At 37.7% G+C, this 21,074-nt stretch overlaps 2 protein-coding genes across 4 annotated transcripts; one reads left to right on the top strand and one right to left on the bottom strand.

Moving 5' to 3' along the window:
- Positions 1-8,399: 8,399 nt before the first annotated feature.
- Positions 8,400-11,591, bottom strand: LOC122007243. Its single transcript, XM_042563068.1, has 2 exons — positions 9,405-11,591; positions 8,400-8,996 (listed from the first exon to the last, which is right to left on the bottom strand). The coding sequence occupies exons 1-2, from the start codon at positions 11,460-11,462 to the stop codon at positions 8,562-8,564; spliced, it is 2,493 nt and encodes an 830-aa protein (XP_042419002.1). The 5' UTR covers positions 11,463-11,591; the 3' UTR covers positions 8,400-8,561.
- Positions 11,592-16,937: 5,346 nt separating this feature from the next.
- Positions 16,938-20,722, top strand: LOC122007241 (probable glutathione peroxidase 5). 3 transcript variants are annotated; one of them, XM_042563066.1, is made up of 7 exons: positions 16,939-17,133; positions 17,242-17,318; positions 17,402-17,463; positions 19,014-19,132; positions 20,255-20,422; positions 20,507-20,566; positions 20,672-20,722. In XM_042563066.1, exons 1-6 carry the CDS (start codon positions 17,077-17,079, stop codon positions 20,546-20,548), a joined length of 525 nt encoding a protein of 174 aa, XP_042419000.1. In that variant the 5' UTR covers positions 16,939-17,076; the 3' UTR covers positions 20,549-20,566; positions 20,672-20,722. The 3 variants fall into 3 exon arrangements, with proteins under 3 accessions (XP_042419001.1, XP_042419000.1, XP_042418999.1); XM_042563067.1 differs by having other exon boundaries at positions 16,938-17,133; positions 17,450-17,463; positions 20,507-20,722; XM_042563065.1 differs by having other exon boundaries at positions 16,940-17,133; positions 20,507-20,722.
- The last annotated feature ends 352 nt before the right edge of the window (positions 20,723-21,074 follow it).

Here is a 21,074-nt window from a genome sequence, read left to right as displayed (position 1 = left end):
AGGGCCGGCCACCTTGAAGCACCCATGAACCAAACTTTGGCCGGCCCTAGCTTGGTCTCCAAGCTAGCTTGGCCGACCCCTATGGAATGGGTAAAAAGGTGGGTATAGTACTCTATAATTAAGAGGCTACGATAGGGACCGAGAGGAGGAATTGGTTTTGGTCTCCCGATAAAATTAAGCATCCCGTGTTCGCCCCGAACACACAACTTAATTTTATCAATAATAATTCATTCCACTAGAAAACTATTATTGAACTACTGCACCAATCCCAAATTACATTTTGGACTCCTTCTTATTATGAGTGTGTTAGTCTCCCTGTGTTTAAGATAACAAATGTCCACTAATTAAGTAAGTTACTGACAACTTACTTAATTAATATCTAGCTCCAAGAGTAGTACCACTCAACTTCATCGTCATGTCGGACTAAGTCCACCTGCAGGGTTTAACATGACAATCCTTATGAGCTCCTTTTGGGGACATTCTCAACCTAGATCACTAGGACACAATTTCCTTCTATAATCAACAACACACACTATAAGTGATATCATTTCCCAACTTATCGGGCTTATTGATTTATCGAACTAAATCTCACCCATTGATAAATTAAAGAAATAAATATCAAATATATGTGCTTGTTATTATATTGGGATTAAGAGCACACACTTCCATAATAACTGAGGTCTTTGTTCCTTTATAAAGTCAGTATAAAAGAAACGACCTCTAATGGTCCTACTCAATACACTCTAAGTGTACTAGTGTAATTATATAGTTAAGATAAACTAATACCTAATTACACTACGACCTTCCAATGGTTTATTCCTTTCCATCTTGGTCGTGAGCTACTATTTATAATTTATAAGGTACTGATAACATGATCTTCTGTGTATGATACCACACACCATGTTATCTACAATATAAATTAATTGAACAACTACATTTATCATAAATGTAGACATTTGACCAATGTGATTCTTATTTCTAGATAAATGTTTATACCAAAAGCTAGGCTTTTAGTATACATTCTAACATGATTATCTTTTTTTTTAAAATAATTTCATTTTTGGGATGAATTCTGGATTCGTCCCAGAATTTGGGACGAATCCTGGATTCGTTCCAAAATCTGGGACGAATCCAGGATTTGTCCCTAAATTTGGGACGAATTCTGGATTCGTTCCAGATTTCGGGACGAATTTAGCAACGAATATTTTTCCTGTTGCAAACTTGGAACGAATTTTTTTTGTTGCAAAATTTGTTTGTTATTTGGGTCGAAATTTATTTTCGTTAGTAAAGTTGTCCCAATTTTGGGACGAATATTTTTCGTTCCAAACTTTTGTCCCCAAATGTGTGTTTTTTTGTAGTGTGGGGACGATCTCGAGCACTAAAGTATCCCATACACTATAACACCCGAGCATAGTAACATTCACTATAGCATCTCGAGCCCACGTGGGTGATGATTCTAAGCACCGTAGCAGTCCGAGTGGATGATGATACCGAGCATCGTAACGTTCCTGAGTTCAAGTGGGTGACGATCTCGAGCATTGTAGTATTCTCGAGTCTGAATTGATGATGGTCTCGAATAGTACATTGTAATATCTCGAACATTAAAACTACGCTATTTTGTCTGCAAGACAACATGAAGGTATCAGTTATGGACCGAGCATTAAGGGTTGGCGACATCAATAGATAATAATTATATATGCAAGAAAGAAGACGTCGATTACGAATGAGGAAAAGGAGGCTTCGATTACACAGCCACTTGAATCCGCTGTCAATAAAAGGGAAACGTATATTTTTCTCCGTCTCTATATATGAGATAATTATTCCGGGGAGACTAATACGCTGAATTGATTTCAAAACTACAATTGTTCTCCATTCTTATTCTCCATTCCTTTCTCAAAATTTAACTTGAGCGTCAGAAGAGCCACACCAAGCTGCGCCTTGACCCTCATTCTAATATTTGTTTTAGGGCATCTCCGATATATTTCTCTAAATATCCCCCTCCTCAAATATCCATAATTATGGGGGATATTTGAGGGGTGATTTCCCTTTGTCCCCGGTGATTTTCCTTTGTGTGGGGCCCACCAATAGGTGGGCTATCATATTTTATTTTATTTGTTTATTTAATTAATGTTTTGCATGTTGAGTAATATTGAAATCGAACGTCGGATAATGTTGAAGTCGAACGTCGAAAGAAATCAAACGTTGAACGTTGAAATTAAAAACGAACGTTAATCAACGTTCATTTTTTTTTAACGTTGAGCATTTTCCCCTTGTATATACATTGTTTTTTCATCACTTCCATACTCATTGCATACCAAAAATTTAGAGAGAAAGGAATAAAAATTCCGGTCATTATTTTAAGAATTTGTTCAACTCTCCAAATATCAACGAAAATTCTAATGAAGAAAGTTCTCGAGTTCGTCCCAATTTCCTCAATCCTCAATTTTCATTTCCCACTCAACACTCACCAAATTTCCAACTTTTTCCATACCCGCCACTATATTATCATAATTTTTAAAGTTATCCAAATTATTTGAGTGATGACCCTCAAGCTCGGTTTAATACATATCCTCCAGAATATTGGCAGAGTATTCAATATTCCATGCAAGCCCTATCTCATGGAATTAATCTGTTTCAATCACCAGAGATTCAATCAAATGAATCAAGAAGAGTTAGTGTTGATGCAACTGACAGTGATAAAGGTACAGAAATACCTTATGCAGTCCCCGATTCATAATTTCCTCCATTCTCATCTGAATATTGGCAGGTCCGACGATATTATTCTCAATCAAGCACCAGGGATGGGCAACAAATTAGATAAAGACCATAGCAAGCGAACAGTATGGACAGTAGCAGATGATAAGCTCCTTACAACGATCTACACAATTATGAGTGAAGATTCAGTAGTTGGTAATTCTCAAAAGAGTGAATCTTTTTAGAAACTAGTGGTGACTGTTGGAGCAATCTAGGTGCCCTAGGTTTTGATGTTTGGGCAAAGGTTTAAGTTAGGTTTATTGTTGTATTTGATATGCATTGTGAGTGTGCAGGATACAAGTACAACAAGAAAAGTCCAAGTGTGATCTTGGCAAAGGAGGAAAGTCCAAGAATGAGTCTTGGCGGTGTAAGTCCAAGCATGTAGTCTTGGCAACGTAAGTCCAAGTGTGACTTGGCAATGGATGAAGCCCCGGAGGTGAGGAGCCTCTTGGCAAAGGAAAACCCGACAATATGGACAAGGCCGAAGGAAGCTCCAGAAGGCAAGACGTGAAGGATGGGGAGACATCCGAGGGACGCGAGGCTGATGGAGGAGGCTAGAAGGCTAGGTCTAGGTTGGTCGGGCGAGAACGAGTGCTGAGTGAATGTACTCGAGGCAAAATCCTAAAATTAGGGTTTTACTGTAGCGTACTGTAGCAGTACTGCAGAGTTACTGTAGCAGCACTGTAGCAGTACTGTAGCAGTCGACTGATGATTGTAGCAGTCGACTGATGCACTGTAGCAGAGAGCCGTTGAGATAGCCGTTGGCACCAGTCGACTGGTGCATTGACCAGTCGACTGGTAACGGGCAAATCAGGTTCTGATTTGTTCCAAACTCTATAAGAAGGAGCTTGGTATGGCCGGCCAAGGTGACGAAATTAGACTTGGTTAAAGCCTAATTAGTAGTCACCAAAGTGCTCAAGAGATCTTTGTGTGCTAAGAGGTCTTGGTTGGAGTTGTGGTGAGGTTTCTCCACCCACAAGGAGGTTGAGCTAGCCGGAGTTTGCCGGGGACTAATCCACCGACGGATTGAGGGATCGTCCACCTTACGGACACGCCGTGGAGTAGGAGCAAGTTATCTCCGAACCACGTACACGCCTTGTGTTAGGGTTTGTGTTTGGTTTGTTGTCTTCTTCCTTCTTGTTTTAGGTTAACTTTCATATTTGTTAGTTTTCTTTTGTATTCCGCTGTGCACTAACATTATAGGAAGTAAAGTTTTGGGTGAGACGCTATTCACCCCCCCCTCTAGCGAACGTCAAGGTCCCAACAGTGACATACTATAATACCAATTGAGATAAGAGAGCTAAAGAACGGAGGAGAAAGTAAAATCACATTGGCCTTCGCTGAAAAAGATCGTAAATAGATACAATGAAATCTATAATAAATGGTGTAATGATCGACCAAGCTGATGGAGTGACGAGGATTTGATGGTGCGAGCTCATGAAGAATACAAGAGTACTTTTAAAACTACTTTCCAATATGAACATATATGGAGAATCGTGAAAGATAGTCCGATGTATATTCCTTAATCCTTAGAGCAGCGGGATACAAAGAAAGCAAGAACATCAGAATCATTAAGTGCACATACTGACTCTTCTAATCTTAACACAGCTGTTGATATGGATGATAGAGAAATCCGATCTCGTCCAATGGGATAGAAGGTAGCAAAGAAGAAAGGCAAACAAAGAGTGGGCCTAATTGATGAGTTGAATCAAGCTATGCAACCATCAATGACACATTGGGAAGAGTATAATAACAATAAGAAAGTAGATCAACTCATCCAAGCACATCAACTCCCCGTAATGGACACACGAGGCATGACAGATGAACAACTTCAAAATCATCTAGTGATATGTGAACAATTGAAGAAAAAATTGAACATGTAGTTAATTTCTATGATTTATTTTATCTACTTCATGTTTATTTTATTAATTGTAGTTTATCGTTGTGTGTTTTATTAATTTAATATGGTTTGTACCTCTACATTTCAATTTCAAATTTATAAAATATATGTATTCGTATGATGTAGTATTTTTCTTAAATTTATATGTTTTCTATTGTATTTTCCCTAAAATTAAATGTAAGTTAATAAAATGATAGTGAGCCCCATAAATATTTAGTTGGTGAAATATTTGATTGTGGAATTAAGGATAATTGAGAGTGAATATTTGATGAGTAGGACCCATAAATATTTGATTGGTGGGATATTTTATTGTAAGATTTGGGATATTTGAATAGTAGGATATTTGAAAAATAATATGGAAGTGGAGGCACAAATACTTGGGAGAAATATCCCTAACCATTGTGGATGCTCTTAGTAAGCTGCGCCTTGGCCCCCATTCTAATATTTGTTTTAGGACATCTCCAATGTATTTCTTCAAATATCCCCCCTCCTCAAATATCCTCCATTATGGGAGATATTTGAGGGTTGATTTCCTTTTGTCTCCAATGATTTCCCTTTGTGTGGGGCCCACCAATAGGTGGGCTATCATATTTTATTTTATTTTTTATTTAATTAATGTTTTGCATGTTGGGTAATGATGCGGCGAGGATGAGGAGCCCCACCCCACTGTCACGGTGGAGGTCAAAGCCAAGACGGTCAGGGGGTCGATAGTGTTGGTCGGTCGGACGAAGCATACTCCGATAGGAGATAAGCACCGACCCACCGTCTTCGACACAGGAAGTAATCAAACAGACGCTCAAGGGGTGCGCAGAAGTTGAGCCGAGCGGCTCGACCGCTCGGCCGAGCAACATACTCAACATCAGCGTAGCACGCGGACAGTGAGCTTCCTGTCGAGCGGCCATCCCGCTCGATCTAGCAACAGATCAGGATAGTGGATTTCTAGTCGAGCGGTCATCCCGCTCGACCGACTGTAGACTACACGGGGCAGTAGACTTCTAGCTGAGCGACCTTCTCGCTCGACCCGACAGCAGATAGTACATGGGCAATGGAGTTCCGTCCGAGCGACAACTCCGCTCGGCCAAGCAGCAGACACAGCAGGATATCATTGGATATCTTTTTGGGAGCTAGCGCCGCTGACAGCCGGCATGGTCAGACAGAAGATCGTACGGCGGAAGTTTCCACTGTCACTTCAGAGATATACTCGGCCCATTAAGGTATTGTGTTAGGGACACTTTACTGACACATCTTTTCAGGGAAAGCTTTGAGATACATGCTCGACTTAGGAAGCGTGCACGCACGGTTCCGGAACTCTATATAAAGGGGGCCAAACATCGGTGGAGGTATGCTTTACATGCGATATTTACTGTTGTGCTACAGTTCTTGCTTCTTGTTTCGTCGGAGACCGCATTGAGCGTCGGAAGACCATCGTCGGGGACCCCTTCCCTGGCTCGGCATTGACGTTGCTTGTGTTGCAGGCGGAAGCAAAGTCCACCGGAGGTCAGCAGGAGCGCCACGTTCCCAGCATCCATCTCTTCGACTTTCGGACAGGATTAGGTAATGTTAAAATCGAACGTTGAATAATGTTGAAGTCGAACGTCGAAAGAAATCAAACGTTGAACGTTGAAATTAAAAATGAACGTTAATCAACATTCATTTTTTTTGAACGTTGAGCATTTTCCCCCTATATATACATTGTTTTTTCATCACTTCCATACTCATTGTCTACCAAAAATTTAGAGAGAAATGAATAAAAATTCCGGTCATTATTTTAAAGATTTGTTCAACTCTCCAAATATCGACGAAAATTCTAGTGAAGAAAGTTCTCGAGCTCGTCCCAATTTTCTCAATTCTCAATTTTCATTTCCCACTCACCAAATTTCCAACCTTTTCCGTACCCGCCACCATATTATCATAATTTCCAAAGTTATCCAAATTTTTTGAATGGCGACCCTCGAGCTCCGTTTAACACATATCCTCTAGAATATTGACAGAGTAGTTAATATTCCATGCAAGCCCCATCTCATGGAATTAATCCGCAGTTCAATCACCAAAGATTCAATCAAATGAATCGAGAAGAGCTAGTGTTAATGTAATCGACAGTCAGTGGCGGATCTAGGAATTCAAGTATGGAGGGACGATTTTTATATGGAACAAGGGGTGGTATCCTCTATCTTCATCGGTAGAACCTCATAATACTAGGGGTTCCACCATCGACACCGGAGGGGGGGCATCGACGGTAGATAAAAGAGCTAAAAAGAGAACTGAGGAGAAAGCAAAATCACATTGGCCTTTGCTGAAAAAGATCGTTAATAGATACAATGAAATTTACAACAAATGGTATAATGATAGACCAAGCGGATGGAGTGACGAGGATTTGATGGTGCGAGCTTATGAAGAATACAAGAGTACTTTTAAAATTACTTTCCAATATAAACATATGTGGAGAATCGTAAAAGATAGTCCGATGTATGTTCCTCAATCCTCAGAGCGACGGACTATAAAGAAAGCAAGAACATCAAAATCATCAAGTGCACATACTGACTCTTCTAATCTTAACACAACTGTTGATATAGATGATAGAGAAATTCGATCTCGTCCAATGGGACAGAAGGTAGCAAAGAGGAAAGGCAAAGAAAGAGTATGCTTAATTGATGAATTGAATCTGGCTATGCAACCATCAATGACACATTGGGAAGAGTATAATAACAATAAGAAAGTAGATCAACTCATCCAAACACATCAACTCCTCATAATGGACACACGAGGCATGACAGATGAACAACTTTAAAATCATCTTGAAATATGTGAACAGTTGAAGAAAAAATTGAACATATAGTTAATTTCTATGATTTATTTTATTTGCTTCATGTTTATTTTATTAATTGTAGTTTATCGTTGTGTGTTTTATTAATTTAATATGGTTTGTACCTCTACATTTCAATTTCAAATTTATAAAATAGTTTTTGTATGATGTAGTATTTTTCTTAAATTTATATGTTTTCTATTGTATTTTTCTTAAAATTAAATGTAAGTTAATAAAATGGTCATGAGCCCTATAACATTTAGTTGGTGAGATATTTGATTGTGGAATTAAGGATAATTGAGAGTGAATATTTGATGAGTAGGACCCATAAATATTTGATTAGTGGGATATTTCATTGTGAGATTTGAGATATTTGAATAATAGGATATTTGAAAAATGATATGGAAGTGGGGGCACAAATACTTGGGAGAAATATCCTTAACCATTGTGGATGCTCTTAGCAAGGAAGTCGGGTGTCCGACGACTATGAGGTAAAGAAAACATTAGTTTGTTAAATTTTAATCATCTCCTCTTCATTCGATAGTACGCGCCCCAAGCGATTACAAACTGACCCAATAGATGAAGATGGATCAAGTTGCACTTGATGTGACCCAAGTCAATAGAATGCAATCCAATAAAGTTGACTCACATCATTAGAGTAAAAAGTAATATCATCATCCCCAAATCATCTAATATTAGTCTCATTATAAGATATAAGTAAATAAATTATGAGGGACATTTTATCATAACGCAACGATTCTTTGTATGAAAAAGATCAGACATTCAATGAGATATTTGGTACCGCAAACACCCATACATGTAATAATCCAATCCAATCCGAGGGGGTTTCATGCAATTCATTGTATTTATTGCTGGCCTACTTTATCAAGATTGAAAATCCCATGCTTCTATTCAACGGGAAAGTGTTGGTGTTGGTAGCAGTTGAGATGCGAACGATTTAGTAATGCACCAATGCCAATCAATACAAACACTGTCCATATTACACATTTTGCCTGTCTATGAGTGTTCAAATAAAAAATCAGAACAAATTTGACTTCTCCAGTTCATACTCTCATCGCCTTCTCTGCTTTCAGCTTTCAGCTTTCAGCTACCGATCGATCTCATGAGCTTCAGTGCCTTCTCTACACGAGACAACAGGCTCTTGCTTTGCCGGCTGAAGCCGACGCTGCCGGAGAAGATATGGAAGCACTCGAGCTCCGACGTCGTCTCCGCCACCGACTCCAGCAGCCTCTCCATCCCCAGCTTATTGAACTGATCGATGCTGCTCCTGTTCGACTTCATCATCCAAATGGCCTGATTGATCACGAACCTCCTCATCCTCGGAACCGTGATCTCGGGACTCGCGTATTTCCGCAGAATCGCCGCCAGCTTCTCCGCCAGCTCGGCTTCCTCGAGGCCCGCTCGGCTGAGCGCGTCGGAGAATTCGCCGGGAGCGTTCGTCAGTTTGCAGATCTGCGTTGTGAGACCCAGCGATGCCTCCAGTAATTTGCCCTCCGTCGCCATGATCGCTTTCAGCACCTGCTCCGACGGTAAAAATCACATTTTTAGGGGATTCCAGATCTACACTGCTTGATCTTAAAACAAAGGAAATTTTCGAGGGAAAAAAAATAAAGGTAATTTTTTTAAAAATATATATATCCTTTTTATTTATTTTATTAAAATAAATTCCTTTAAAAAATTATTAAAATAATATTGTATTTATAATTTAATATTCAAAATACCCTTCCATTATTCCATACTCCCTGTTAAAATTATTTTATATAAAATAGCATTATCTTAGAAGTTATTTGTTTCATAGCATGGATAATATGTCAAAAGGACCTCCATTTTAATTTTTGAGCGTTAAAACGCAATAAGCTTAACTAGAGGGGGAAAAATAAAATGCAGGCAAAGAGAAATGTTAGGGTGAGGGAAATGAGATCTTACGGTGGGCAGAGCGGCGGTGATTGGCTGGAGGTGTTGCCGAGGGCCAGTTCTGGCTCCGCCGTAGGCGCATAGATTGCGCAGAATCCTGGACGCGTTCAGCTGGATCTCGTCGCCGCCGTCGAGCGCTTCCATAAGTCGGCTCAACACCTCTGGTTCGTCGGCGATTCGATTGCAATTGTTCTTGCTTTCCAGCGCCAGGATCGACAGCGTCTCCCCTGCTTGATTCCTCAGCGGCTTCTCCTCGTTTGTGACTGATGGATTCAAGAAGATGGCAAGGAGAAGACTCGTTACTTGTCCGGTTCTGCCGATTTGGTCCTTGGCGTCGCCGTCCAAGGCGAGGTTCTTCAGTATCTCGATCGCTAGAGTCTGCAGCTCCCTGTGGCGCTCCCCGTAGCGGATGATCTCCCTCACGTTGCTCACCGTGAAGACTATCTCCGATAGCTGCTGCCGGAGCATTATGCCGGGGTCGCCGGTGGTGCCAGCGAGCATCTTTACGACCTCCAGCGCTCGCTTCACCGTCTTGATCTGCGACTCCGGCGCCAGTTCGTTGGTCAGAAGAGTCCTGCTCGCCCCGGTGAGATCGATGATCTTGGGCAAGAGCCCGCGCGAGTTGCTGATCTTCCAGCAGTTGTCGTGGTCGGCGGCGAGCCTTTTGAGGAGGGACAACCCCAGAAGATTGAACGCTGAGAAATCATAGGTGCCATAGTCGCCGGCGGTGTCCGCCGGCTTTCCAAGCAACGACGAGATCGCAGCCATCGCGCTGGGAACGGCGCCGACGCGGAGCACGTTCTGCCTCTTCCCGGCGAGTTTCGTCAGGATCTCTGCCGCGCAGCGGCGGAGCTCCTCTTCCTGCTTCGGGTGCGCGTTCTTCCAGCTCAGCATCTCAACGAGCCGCTCAACGACGGCAGTCGAGGTGCCGATCTTGCGGAGCGTATCGAAGCCAAAATCGTCGCTTCCGGCGAAGCTCCGCAGCACCCTCGCGCCGATAAGCTGCTCGTCGCGCAAGTTCGAGGCCAAGAGCTCCGTGGCGAAACTCACAAGGTCCATCTTTAGCCCGTCAAAGACGCTGCCGGCGACGCACTTGGAGTAGGTGTCATAGAAGAAGCGCGTCACGGCGACGTCGACGCCGCCGGAGCTCCCGGGGAAGCACTCGCGGCTCACGACCCGGAAGAGGCAGCAGTAGGATATTTGCCACCACCAGTAGGCCTTCTCCATCAAAAAGATCATGGCTTCGGCGAGCGCGAGGGAGTAGAAGAGGATTAGCGCACCTTTCCGGTTCCTGTGCTCGGAGCCGCCCTCGCCGAAGTCGTGCTGAACCAGGCGCGTTATGGAAAGGGCGACGCAAGCGGCGGACGAGGCGATTTGGAGCCACAAGAGAAGTCGGCTGGTGTTCTTGGCGACGAAGACCCAACCGGCGTAGGGAAGCAGGGGAACGTTGGGAAGCTGCCACGAGCGACTCCGGTCGGCGACGCGGACAGCATTTCCTTGGTCGTTTGTGGGGGAATTCCGGTCGTGTTCACTGCCGGCCTCGGCGTGCTCAATTTGGAGGACGGAGAGGGGGTGGAGCGCGGCCTTCAAGGTGCGGAGGAAGAACCGGGAGCTGGACCGGACGGCGCGGAGGCTGGACCGCTCGCCGACCGCGGCAGCCATCGCCCACGTGGACTGGTGCTGCCACTCCAGCTCGTGGCTGCGGCTGTACACGCGGGCGGACTCGGTGACGATGATGACCGTGACGAAGACGAAGTCCTTGCGCTCGAGCGTGATGGCGAAGCCGCCGAGGATGACGACGGTGGCCCAGACGAAGGCGAGCGTGCCGATGCCGGTGGCCGACTTCTCCAGCATCGCGACGCGGAAGGCGAAGAGGGTGAGCTTCTTCTCCGGCGCCCCAACGGCTGCGGTGGCGCCGCCTCCGCGGGGCTGAGTCGGCGTCGTCTCGCTGCCAACTTCGGAGTGGGGCTCGAAGAAGGAGTGCGTCTGTCCGCCGGAGATGCTGCTTCCGGCGCGGACGATTTCCAATCTGACGCTCGCATCATCCCCTCCTTTCGATCGAAGCTTCATGGCTCCGATGATCAATTGTGGTGGAGCGGAACGATTGAAATCATTGCATCTGACAAAGCAAGAAACGAGTGACGTCAAAATTTAAAGGGTAATGTGATAATGTCGCACCACACAATGTTGGCTCATTCAATATAATTAAAATTAAATTATCAAAAATACTCCAGAGTAAAATATTCCCGTAAAATACTATTAATCTTTTTTTTTTAAAAAAAAAAAACTCATCATCGATCATTCGGTTGATCCCCTCGAAAGCTTTCGAATCACAAACTTATCCTCTATAATTTTAATTACTTATTAAATACCCTTCTCACCTTTATTATTATTAGATAGAAGGACTTTCCTTATTGTTAATTTATCAAATAAATTTGAAATAGCACATTTAAAAATTAATTTTCAAATAAAAAATATTTGTTAAATTTTTATTATTGTCAAGTAAAAAATATTTAAATATTTAAAATGTTGATAAATTTTCAAGGGTGATTTATAAATACTAATAAATACTCAGGACGTTTTTGAAATTTGTCGAAGGTTAAAAATGTTGACTTTGAATTTTAAGTCGTCTCCTTGGAGCCTAGTGCCTTCCGACGCGGACCGGATCGGACCGAGTTGAACCGGCAAGTAATAAAAGGTAAACCGAATTGAGCCAATAATTAATCATCAACGGTTAAGGTTCAATTTCAGTTTAATCAGACGGCTGCAATAAGTCCTATACATTAGTCATATTTTAGTCTTGTTCGATTACTAAAATGTAGGAAATGTGTCTGAATTATTATAATTATACTCTTGAAAAATATCTATTTTATAATTAAAAAAGAAGCTAGTTGGTTTTATGAACTCGTTAGGTCGTTTTCTTAAAATAATATGCTAAGATTTTTCATACGCTTTGAAATGTCAACTATGATGAATTAGACACCGTAATTAAAGCCTAATTTATTAATTAGATTTTTATCAATGGTTGGTAGAAGAGAAGTGACTTCAATGCATAACTCTTGCTTTTATTGAATTTTCATTTTTTTAAAAAATAGTTCATTTATTCCGCAATTATATTCATTCAATAAATATATTTTAATTTTTATTATTGAATTCTTAATGACTATATATATATAAAGTGATTTTAATTTTCACATTTCTATCAATGTAAACGAGAAATGAGATCTTGGAATATGATGCAATGGTAAAACATCACCTGTATATTTTCTTAAGTGAGACGATAAATTTAGATATTGACTATCATATCGGCCATCTATTGTAAATATTTTAAAAATTATTCTTATAATCAATGAAAACTTACATAAAATAGAATCATTCATCCTAAAATTAATCGGCTTGAAAGGCATGCTAGCTATAAAAAAAATTATAAATTAAGATTTAAATTTTAATAGCTAAGAATATTTTGATGATCAATTCTTAAATATGAGTCCTGTCCTGAAGTTATTCAGATAAATTAAAAGAAATATAATTTAAAAAAAATAAGATGAGAAGATCTTTTTAATATGTCTTTAAAATATTCATCTGAAATTCAACTTTATTACATGTTCTATTGAGTATTTTATCAATGTACCAAGACACGTGGAGGTATGTTCTTTTGTTTTTCATCCAAAGAAAATCAATCCAATTTCAAGAATGCGGACACGGAAACGGAGATTTAGTAATTTCGGTGGTTCAAAAAGGAATACACCCCAGGATAAATTAAAATAAAATGACAATTTTATGATTTTATAAAAAATAAGGATGATCCCATCCGAAAGTGATCGAGTGAAAAATTAGGATGTGACGATTTTGTTGATTGGATAGGGACTCCGTACTACTCTGTAAAATAGATAATGTCGGTATCGAGTTAAGAAAATGGTCCTGACGTTAGTTCTCCGACGCTCAAATCAACTATCGGAATGTGGAGAAGAAGTGAAACAGTAGAATTATACGTCAACAGTAAATCACGTGTACCTCCGCCGATAATATATAGAGCCGTGGTTAATAACGTGCACGCAGTGGAGAATCCAGACAAAAAAGGAAGAGGGTGCTCAAAGAAGGGAGTTGGAGTTTGTCTTCCTTCTCGCTATCCCTTGGACTACAATATACTGATAGAATTTTCCGAGAGCAAAGGGGTGCTCAAGCATACCCCCGGTCCTCCTAGATCCGTCACTATGTGTACGTTTCTCGAGACATGAGTATGTTCTCTGATATATTTGTGGCCACATTCTCAAACATATTCGTGGAACGTCTTTCGCTATATCCTATGATATTCTTTCGAGTCGAAAGGATTGTTCATTCGAACATGTTTCTCAACAATCAAATCCTATCTATCTCGATCGACCGTTATATTTATTCTCCATTTGATCTTTTGACATTTCTATATTGATCATCTTAATTTTAATTTCCACCTTAACGGTTTACTCATGCCAGGTAAGCCTCCTGTATCACCGCATCAGTGCCCTTATAATCTTTGCGGATATTTGTTCCTTTGCTGGGTATAAAATATAAATTAAGAAAAACTTGCAGTTGGCAGTCTTATAAAAAGTTAAAAACAGGTAGGCGACGTGCGGTCCAGCGAATCAATTGCTTTTGTCCAGACACGATCACGAGTCGAGATCGTCGATTCGATTGATAAGATCCGTCAGTTCAACGATTCTTAAAACGTCAACCATCAATTTTAATTGTCCAACATGATTATAATATAACCATTTAAAATTATTGATTCACGGTTCAGATTACTGAAGATGATTTAAAATTATTATTATTAATATTAAAAAAGCATATTTAAAAATATTTTTTTATAAAAATAATCAATGTTCGTCAACCCATATGAATCCGGAATATATAATATAAACTATTTAATTGGATAATAATATGTAGAAAAAAGAAATATAATTTATTTATCAATAAAATTATATATATACATATATAATTTATTTAAAAATAAAATTATAAATATATATAATAAATTAACCTATACATTTATTATATATATTTATAATTATATTATCAAATAAATTATATATATATTATTTTATTGTTAAATAAATTATATTTATTTAACATATTATTATCCAATTAAATACTTTTTATCGACTAAATTATTGATTTTTAAATAATTTTAATATTAAATAAAATTAAATAATTGAGATAGTTAAATAAAATTGATAAATTTAATAAGACAAAGTACAAATAATTTCACATCAATTAAAACAAATAGTAAATCAGTTTTAATAGAAAAAATAATATAGTTCTACACCAAAAATTTCTAGACAGATAGGTTAAAAATTAGTTTAAATAGATAGATAGATAGATAGAATAGTCCATGTAAAAAATTTCAAGATAAATAAGTTAAAAAATTAATTTAAATAGTAATCTAAACCATCGGTTTAAATCTGTGATTAATTAGACTCCTCGATTTTAACTAACCTGACTTATCGAGTCGATTATGATTCAATCTAATTAATCAGGTCAACGGATAATCGTCCCATTGACTCAGTTATGGACTCAGCCCGTGGGCCAGGTCTCCAGACCTAAAATAATTTTTATATGTTTTTTAAAAATAAATACCCAAAAATGATATTCAATAATGATAGGACAAATATTGTGGTGATTATTTCAGCATTTAATTTATACCATAAAAATATTTAAACAGAAGTGTTTTTTAGTTGACTAATTAATTTTAATGCTTTTTAATAGAAGTGTAAATAGATGATGAAAACAATCCAAATCGTTAATTTATGGGGATGTTAGATATTTTTTATTTTAACGTATAAAAGTATTTATAAATAATGATTGGTCCTTTTTTGAATATCATATAATTTTAAAGATTAAACTTTTACGGAAATCACCATTGATTTTTTTAAAAAAAGTATTAATTACTTAAGCTCGAAGAAACTCATTACCATTTTGGACCTAAAAGTAAAAAGTCAGATTACTTTGAACCACAAACGATGAAGGGAACGAAATCCTCCGGTTACCTTCGATAAAGCAAACTCAAGCTCGTGAGTGTGATGTCGCAAACTTGCAAAAGTTAGAGAGGCCACGAGTTCACGATCCCATCGTATTTGTTTATTATTATTATTTTTTTTAATAATTTAGATTATCAATTATTCAAACGTAAATATGACAAATGCTTATGTTGAAGCTAAGATCATAGACAGCCTGACCTTTGCAATTAATCTATTGATCTATTGCTGTATTCCGCTATACTCCGCTTGGTACTATAGTTGTGGGTTACAAACACGGTGCTACTTGTTCTATGCCAATTTATTTTAGGATTAATATGAAGGAGATAAATCATGAATAATTATTATGATATATATATAAATACGACCACTCGTTAGGTGGAGCCAGATAAACCCACCTGAATAATGGTATTTCATGTTACTTTTATATATATATATATATATATATATACTCTAAAGGTAAGGGGCGGAGCCAAGTATAAGAGTACCCCGCCTTTAGCTCGAGGGTCACTCAGAGATCCTGTTTAGGGTAAATTTGCAGTGTTACCACGAATTCGTACAATCTCATTGGTCACAACAGTCTCAAAGAGGTTGATTACGAGATCACCACGAGCTAATTCAAGCCCAGCTTTATGATATTTAAGATTGTTTGATAAGTTAATAAAACTAAATCAAGTTTAAAATGAATCGAATCATTAAAATGATGATTCAAATATGATGATTCAAATTTGATTTGTTTTTCTTATAAGTTTCAATTTAATTTGAGATTGATTTGAATTTGATTCATTTAAATGTTATTGAACTTTCAATTCAAATTTTATTTGATTGTTTTAATTTTTATATTTTAAAATTATTTAATTAGTTATTAAACTTGACAATACAAATTTATTTGTTCATTTTGAAAGATTTTGTAAGAAATTGATAAGAGTTTATTAATGACCATGATTCATAAATATTATTCACGAACGTTCACAACCATTATCGATCTATGAATGTTATTCATAAACATGTTCATGAACAAACTGAACACATATGTGTTCAAACTTAATTATTCGTTTAATTAAATGAATGGTTCAAAATTGTTCATTTAATTAATTTTATGTATATTAAATGAATATAAATAAGATCTTATTAAGTCGTATATTAAATTTATTCAGTAACGTTCGATCCATTTACAATTCTTCGGAGGTAACTCGATTTCAAACATCTAAAAAAACAAAAACAAAAACAAAAAAAAGGCCGCAAAACAAATTTAAAATTAAGTCATTCTTTTTTTTTTTCAAATCAAAAAATTAATATCTCAAAGATTCAGCCTTTCTCCGAGTCCATTTTTTAAAAATGAGACGTGATTTTTAAAATATAGCAACTTTACCCAAATTATTTTAATAATAAGAACATAATAAATATTTTAGAGGTATTATAAAAAAACAGAAACAAAAATCGAATTGTTTTTTTTTTTTTGCAAAATGGGACGTATTTTTTTAATGATTAACGAAAACAAGCTCTTTTTATTTTCGTGTCACGGCTTGGAGCGGAAGCCATTGCTCTGACACTGACACGGGGTGGCTGCTAGATATTTCGAACTCGTTGGCAGCCCCTCAAGTTGCTCCGTCCAATTAAGACAAAGAAGGGGGAGGTCAGGAGAGGAGACAAAGAAGGTAGAGAAAGGGGGAATGGGGGCTGCCGGATCCGCGTTGAATGGAAGCTCCATCCACGAGTTCACTGTCAAGGTGATGAATCGCTTCGATTTTCTTCGACGTTTTGTTGGGTTGTTCTATCTTTTGGTGCTGGGAGTGGGGTGGGTTTAATCAGGGTTTCTTCTTCTGTTCTTCGTTCAGGATGGCAACGGCAGGGACGCGGATCTGGGGATTTACAAGGGCAAGGTCCTTCTCGTCGTCAATGTCGCCTCCAAATGGTACCACGTTATTATCAGCTGTGTTTCCCCCCTTCGGGAGAATTGATCTCTCTACTGCTTCTTCGTTTGTGATTTTCAAACAGCGGGTTCACAAATAGTAACTACACGCAGCTAACGGAACTATATAACAGGTACAAGGGCAAAGGTATGTTTCCGTTCTCCAATCAAAAAAGCTTCCTTTTATGGAATTATATCCTTGCACAAGATGATGAATGGCTTTTAGTGGAACTTTCAAACTGTTTACGACAATACAGAGTTGGTAAAGAATAAGAAACTTTTCTTGTTTCCTGTAAAAAAGGGAAATAGTCAGGAATACAACAAAATTTATATGAACAAAGATCGCTAAACACTGTTTTGTTGGAGTGTAGTAAAATGGGAGATAAAACTTAAATTTAAAAACTTCATTCGTTAAAACCATAAATAATATTAAATTATTAATTTAATTTTTTTAATGGTTAGGTTTGAGTTTCATTGCATGCAAAAGTGAGATTTCAACCTCAATTGAATGGAAGCAATATAGAGGAAGATTGAAAATAATTTCAAGCTTTTCCTTCACTCCCTCTTTTCTTTCTGTCAAAGGAAATAGAGGGAAAGTGCTGTTCAAAAAACTGTCACTCTATTTTCTTCCTGATTTCCTCCCCTTGTATGAAAAACACTCTAGATCTTGATCTCTACATGTGTGCTTAGCAATAATATTTATACCTCAAGATACAAAAGAGTAGCCTCCAGAGTCTGCATGCATGAAGACGATGCACACATATGGAACAGTTAACAATAGAATGAAGGAATACTTCACAATAGAAATAAAGACCAAGATTTTTGCCACCGACTATTTATCACCTTAAATTTTTTTTTTGGAACGGACTTGCAGTGCCATAAGTATTTGATTGATAGACCATACACTTTGTTGTAGGATAAGTGGCTCTTGGTTTTTGCCTAGGCATGATTATTTATTTTTCAAGTTTAATACCATGGCAAAATAAATAAGGTTTTGAGTATTATAAGAATTTTACAAATAACCTCTGCGAAATATGCGAAAAGATTTAGCATTTGTCAGGAGCAATGACTAGTGTGCTTATTTGGATGGGAAAAGGAAAGATCTTTTGACGCTTATTTAGACAAGAAAAATTTTAGTGTTGTCCTACATGTTTCATATTTCTTGTGATATTTCAATTGTAGATTTAATCTTTTTTTTTTGGCTGATAGTCTTTTTTGCCTCCTTTGTCCTGGATAGCGGATGTATCATTTTGATTACGGAGAGAATAGTGTCCATTATCTCTTCTGGTTTATTAGTCTCAAGGCAACACGATATGCAGTTTGATTTGATTGATGTAAGAAACCTTTTTCACTCAACTTAGACTTGTGTTTCTATGTATCTCCTAGGCAATTCTAGATAGGTATGCCTTCAGTTGTCTCATATATGGTTGCTAAGTTTGTTAAATGCAACATATGAAGCCGAATTTTCATTCTCAACTCAGATCCAAACTAAAGAATATCTCAATTCACATATTCAGTGAAATAACCCATCAAAAAGATCTCGACAATAATCCTATTTATGTTTGCGCATTCTATCATGTGATATCTCTGTGAATTGTTTCTTGAATGTGGAATTAAAAATTTTAAGGTTACGACAAATCATGTTATAGCAGTCTTTCCAACTTTTCCTATTTAATGAACCAAGTTTGGTATATCCAGATTTTGAGATTTTAGCATTTCCATGCAATCAGTTCTTGGGACAAGAACCTTGGGATGATCAGAAAATAAAGGAGTTTGCTTGTACAAGGTTCAAGGCTGATTATCCAATTTTCCAGAAGGTAAAGTTGTTATAGTTGTAAGATTGTTAGGTCCTAATCTTTTCAGTCATTGTTTTTTATTTTGTTTTATTTTCGCTATTTGAGTTCATAGCTATTGTGGCCTAACAGTCTTTTTGCTGTTATGAATATACCATCTTTAGCTTTACAACAACCATTGTTTTACCTAGCGGTCTGTGCAGCACATTTAATTGAGCCAACATAACCACATACCTCCTGTGTATGAATGTATCTTTATTGTTGCTCGTTCGGTACAACCCAGTGTACTAGTCCCACAATCTTAATGTCCTTGAGAATAGGCTAGATGGAAACTGTTGACTTATCCAATTTATGTTTAATTGCACCAATGATGATGAACAGATGAAATGAGAAAGGAAGAGATTTATTGATTAAGGGAGATGCAATGGTTGGTTGTAAAGGAATGAGTATCTAACTTGCAATCAATCCATTAAGCAACTTGGTTAAGATGAATATTTCAGAAAAAAAGGCTTGGTCAAATGCACTTTGATTGGAACACAGATGTTTATCTTCATAAATATTTCAGATGTTTTATAGGTTATAGTTCTCCGATAAACTTCTTGCCACTTATAGTCCTTGATCTCCGATAATATTCTTATACATCTATCAAGTATTGGATTAATGGAGATTGGTTCTGTATTTCAGTCATGTTAAGCATGCTATCTCCTTAGTATTTGTTTCTTCTTTATTTGCGACATACCATACTGATCTATTTTCCCATTATTACTTAGTGTAGCTACTAATAGCATATTTATTATAGACATTGTCGGGTGAAGGATCATCTACAGAAAAAATTAAAATCTTCAAACTCTCTGTTATATGATTGCACTTGACTTGGAGGTGTATCAAATGGTTGGAAGAAAATGCCTAGCTCCTTTAGAGGGTATTGACTGCATACTTATTTCACTCAATCTGTCAAACTTTTTTTGAAATTATTGTTCCTCAGATATTACATTTGTATCCTTCATTCTCAAAGAAGATTCTATGCTGAGGATTTGACTATCTTCAGATACATGTCTGAAGATCTTTATATCCCATTCACTAACTATGCATCTCTACTACTATTCATTCAATATAAAAAGACATTTTTGGATGCCGACCATATAGGTTAAAGTAAATGGTCCGGCCACGGCGCCAGTTTACAGGTTTCTCAAGGCAAGCAAACCTGGTTTTTGCGGGAAGAGGATCAAGTGGAATTTCACCAAGTTTCTAGTCGATAAGAATGGCAAGGTTATCGGTCGCTACGGGACTTCCACACCCCCCTTGTCCATTGAGGTACTAAGATCTCGTTCCAAGTGATCATACTCTTACAATAACCTTCCTTTTTCTCTTGTCATTTTCTTCTCGACTTGTTTGCAGAAAGACATTGAGAAGGCACTCGGCAGCCAGCACAACGAGTAAGAATATCCTTGGAAAGAAGTAAGAAACATAATATCTGAGACTCTAAAGCCCCTAGTTACTTTAAGGTATCATGCATTTTCTTGTATATATTTTTTGTTAATATTTTCTGTTTGTTGTATGTAGATATTTCATATTGGGTTACGTTGTACCACTAGCTGTTCATGTTCATTTTCATGTTCATGTTCTCAAGGAGATTGGTCCGGATGATTTAGTCGGTTGGTTAAGCGATTGAGTGATGCAGACGGCCCAACATGTCCTTTTGAATTTTAAAAGATTATAATTTTTGATTTGAGATTTAGAATTAGATTTTGTTTATCGTTATGCGTGTAAAATTTAAAAATCTATATTTGTTAGCAGGTATCGTAATTACTAATTTTCAAATCCAAATTTTATCATTTAGGTTCTTATCTAAGCCTCTGAAGATTTTTTTTTATTATTTTTTTAATAATTTTTATTTTTATGATATTTAAAATATTTTTGATATTCTTAATAATTATTGGATATAATTAGTCTAAAATAGTGTCTT

The sequence above is a fragment of the Zingiber officinale genome, chromosome 7B (genome assembly GCF_018446385.1).
Source record: "Zingiber officinale cultivar Zhangliang chromosome 7B, Zo_v1.1, whole genome shotgun sequence".
Classification (NCBI taxonomy): domain Eukaryota; kingdom Viridiplantae; phylum Streptophyta; class Magnoliopsida; order Zingiberales; family Zingiberaceae; genus Zingiber; species Zingiber officinale.
The sequence above is the reverse complement of the archived record's forward strand: the minus strand, read 5'-3'. Positions and strand labels throughout refer to the sequence as shown.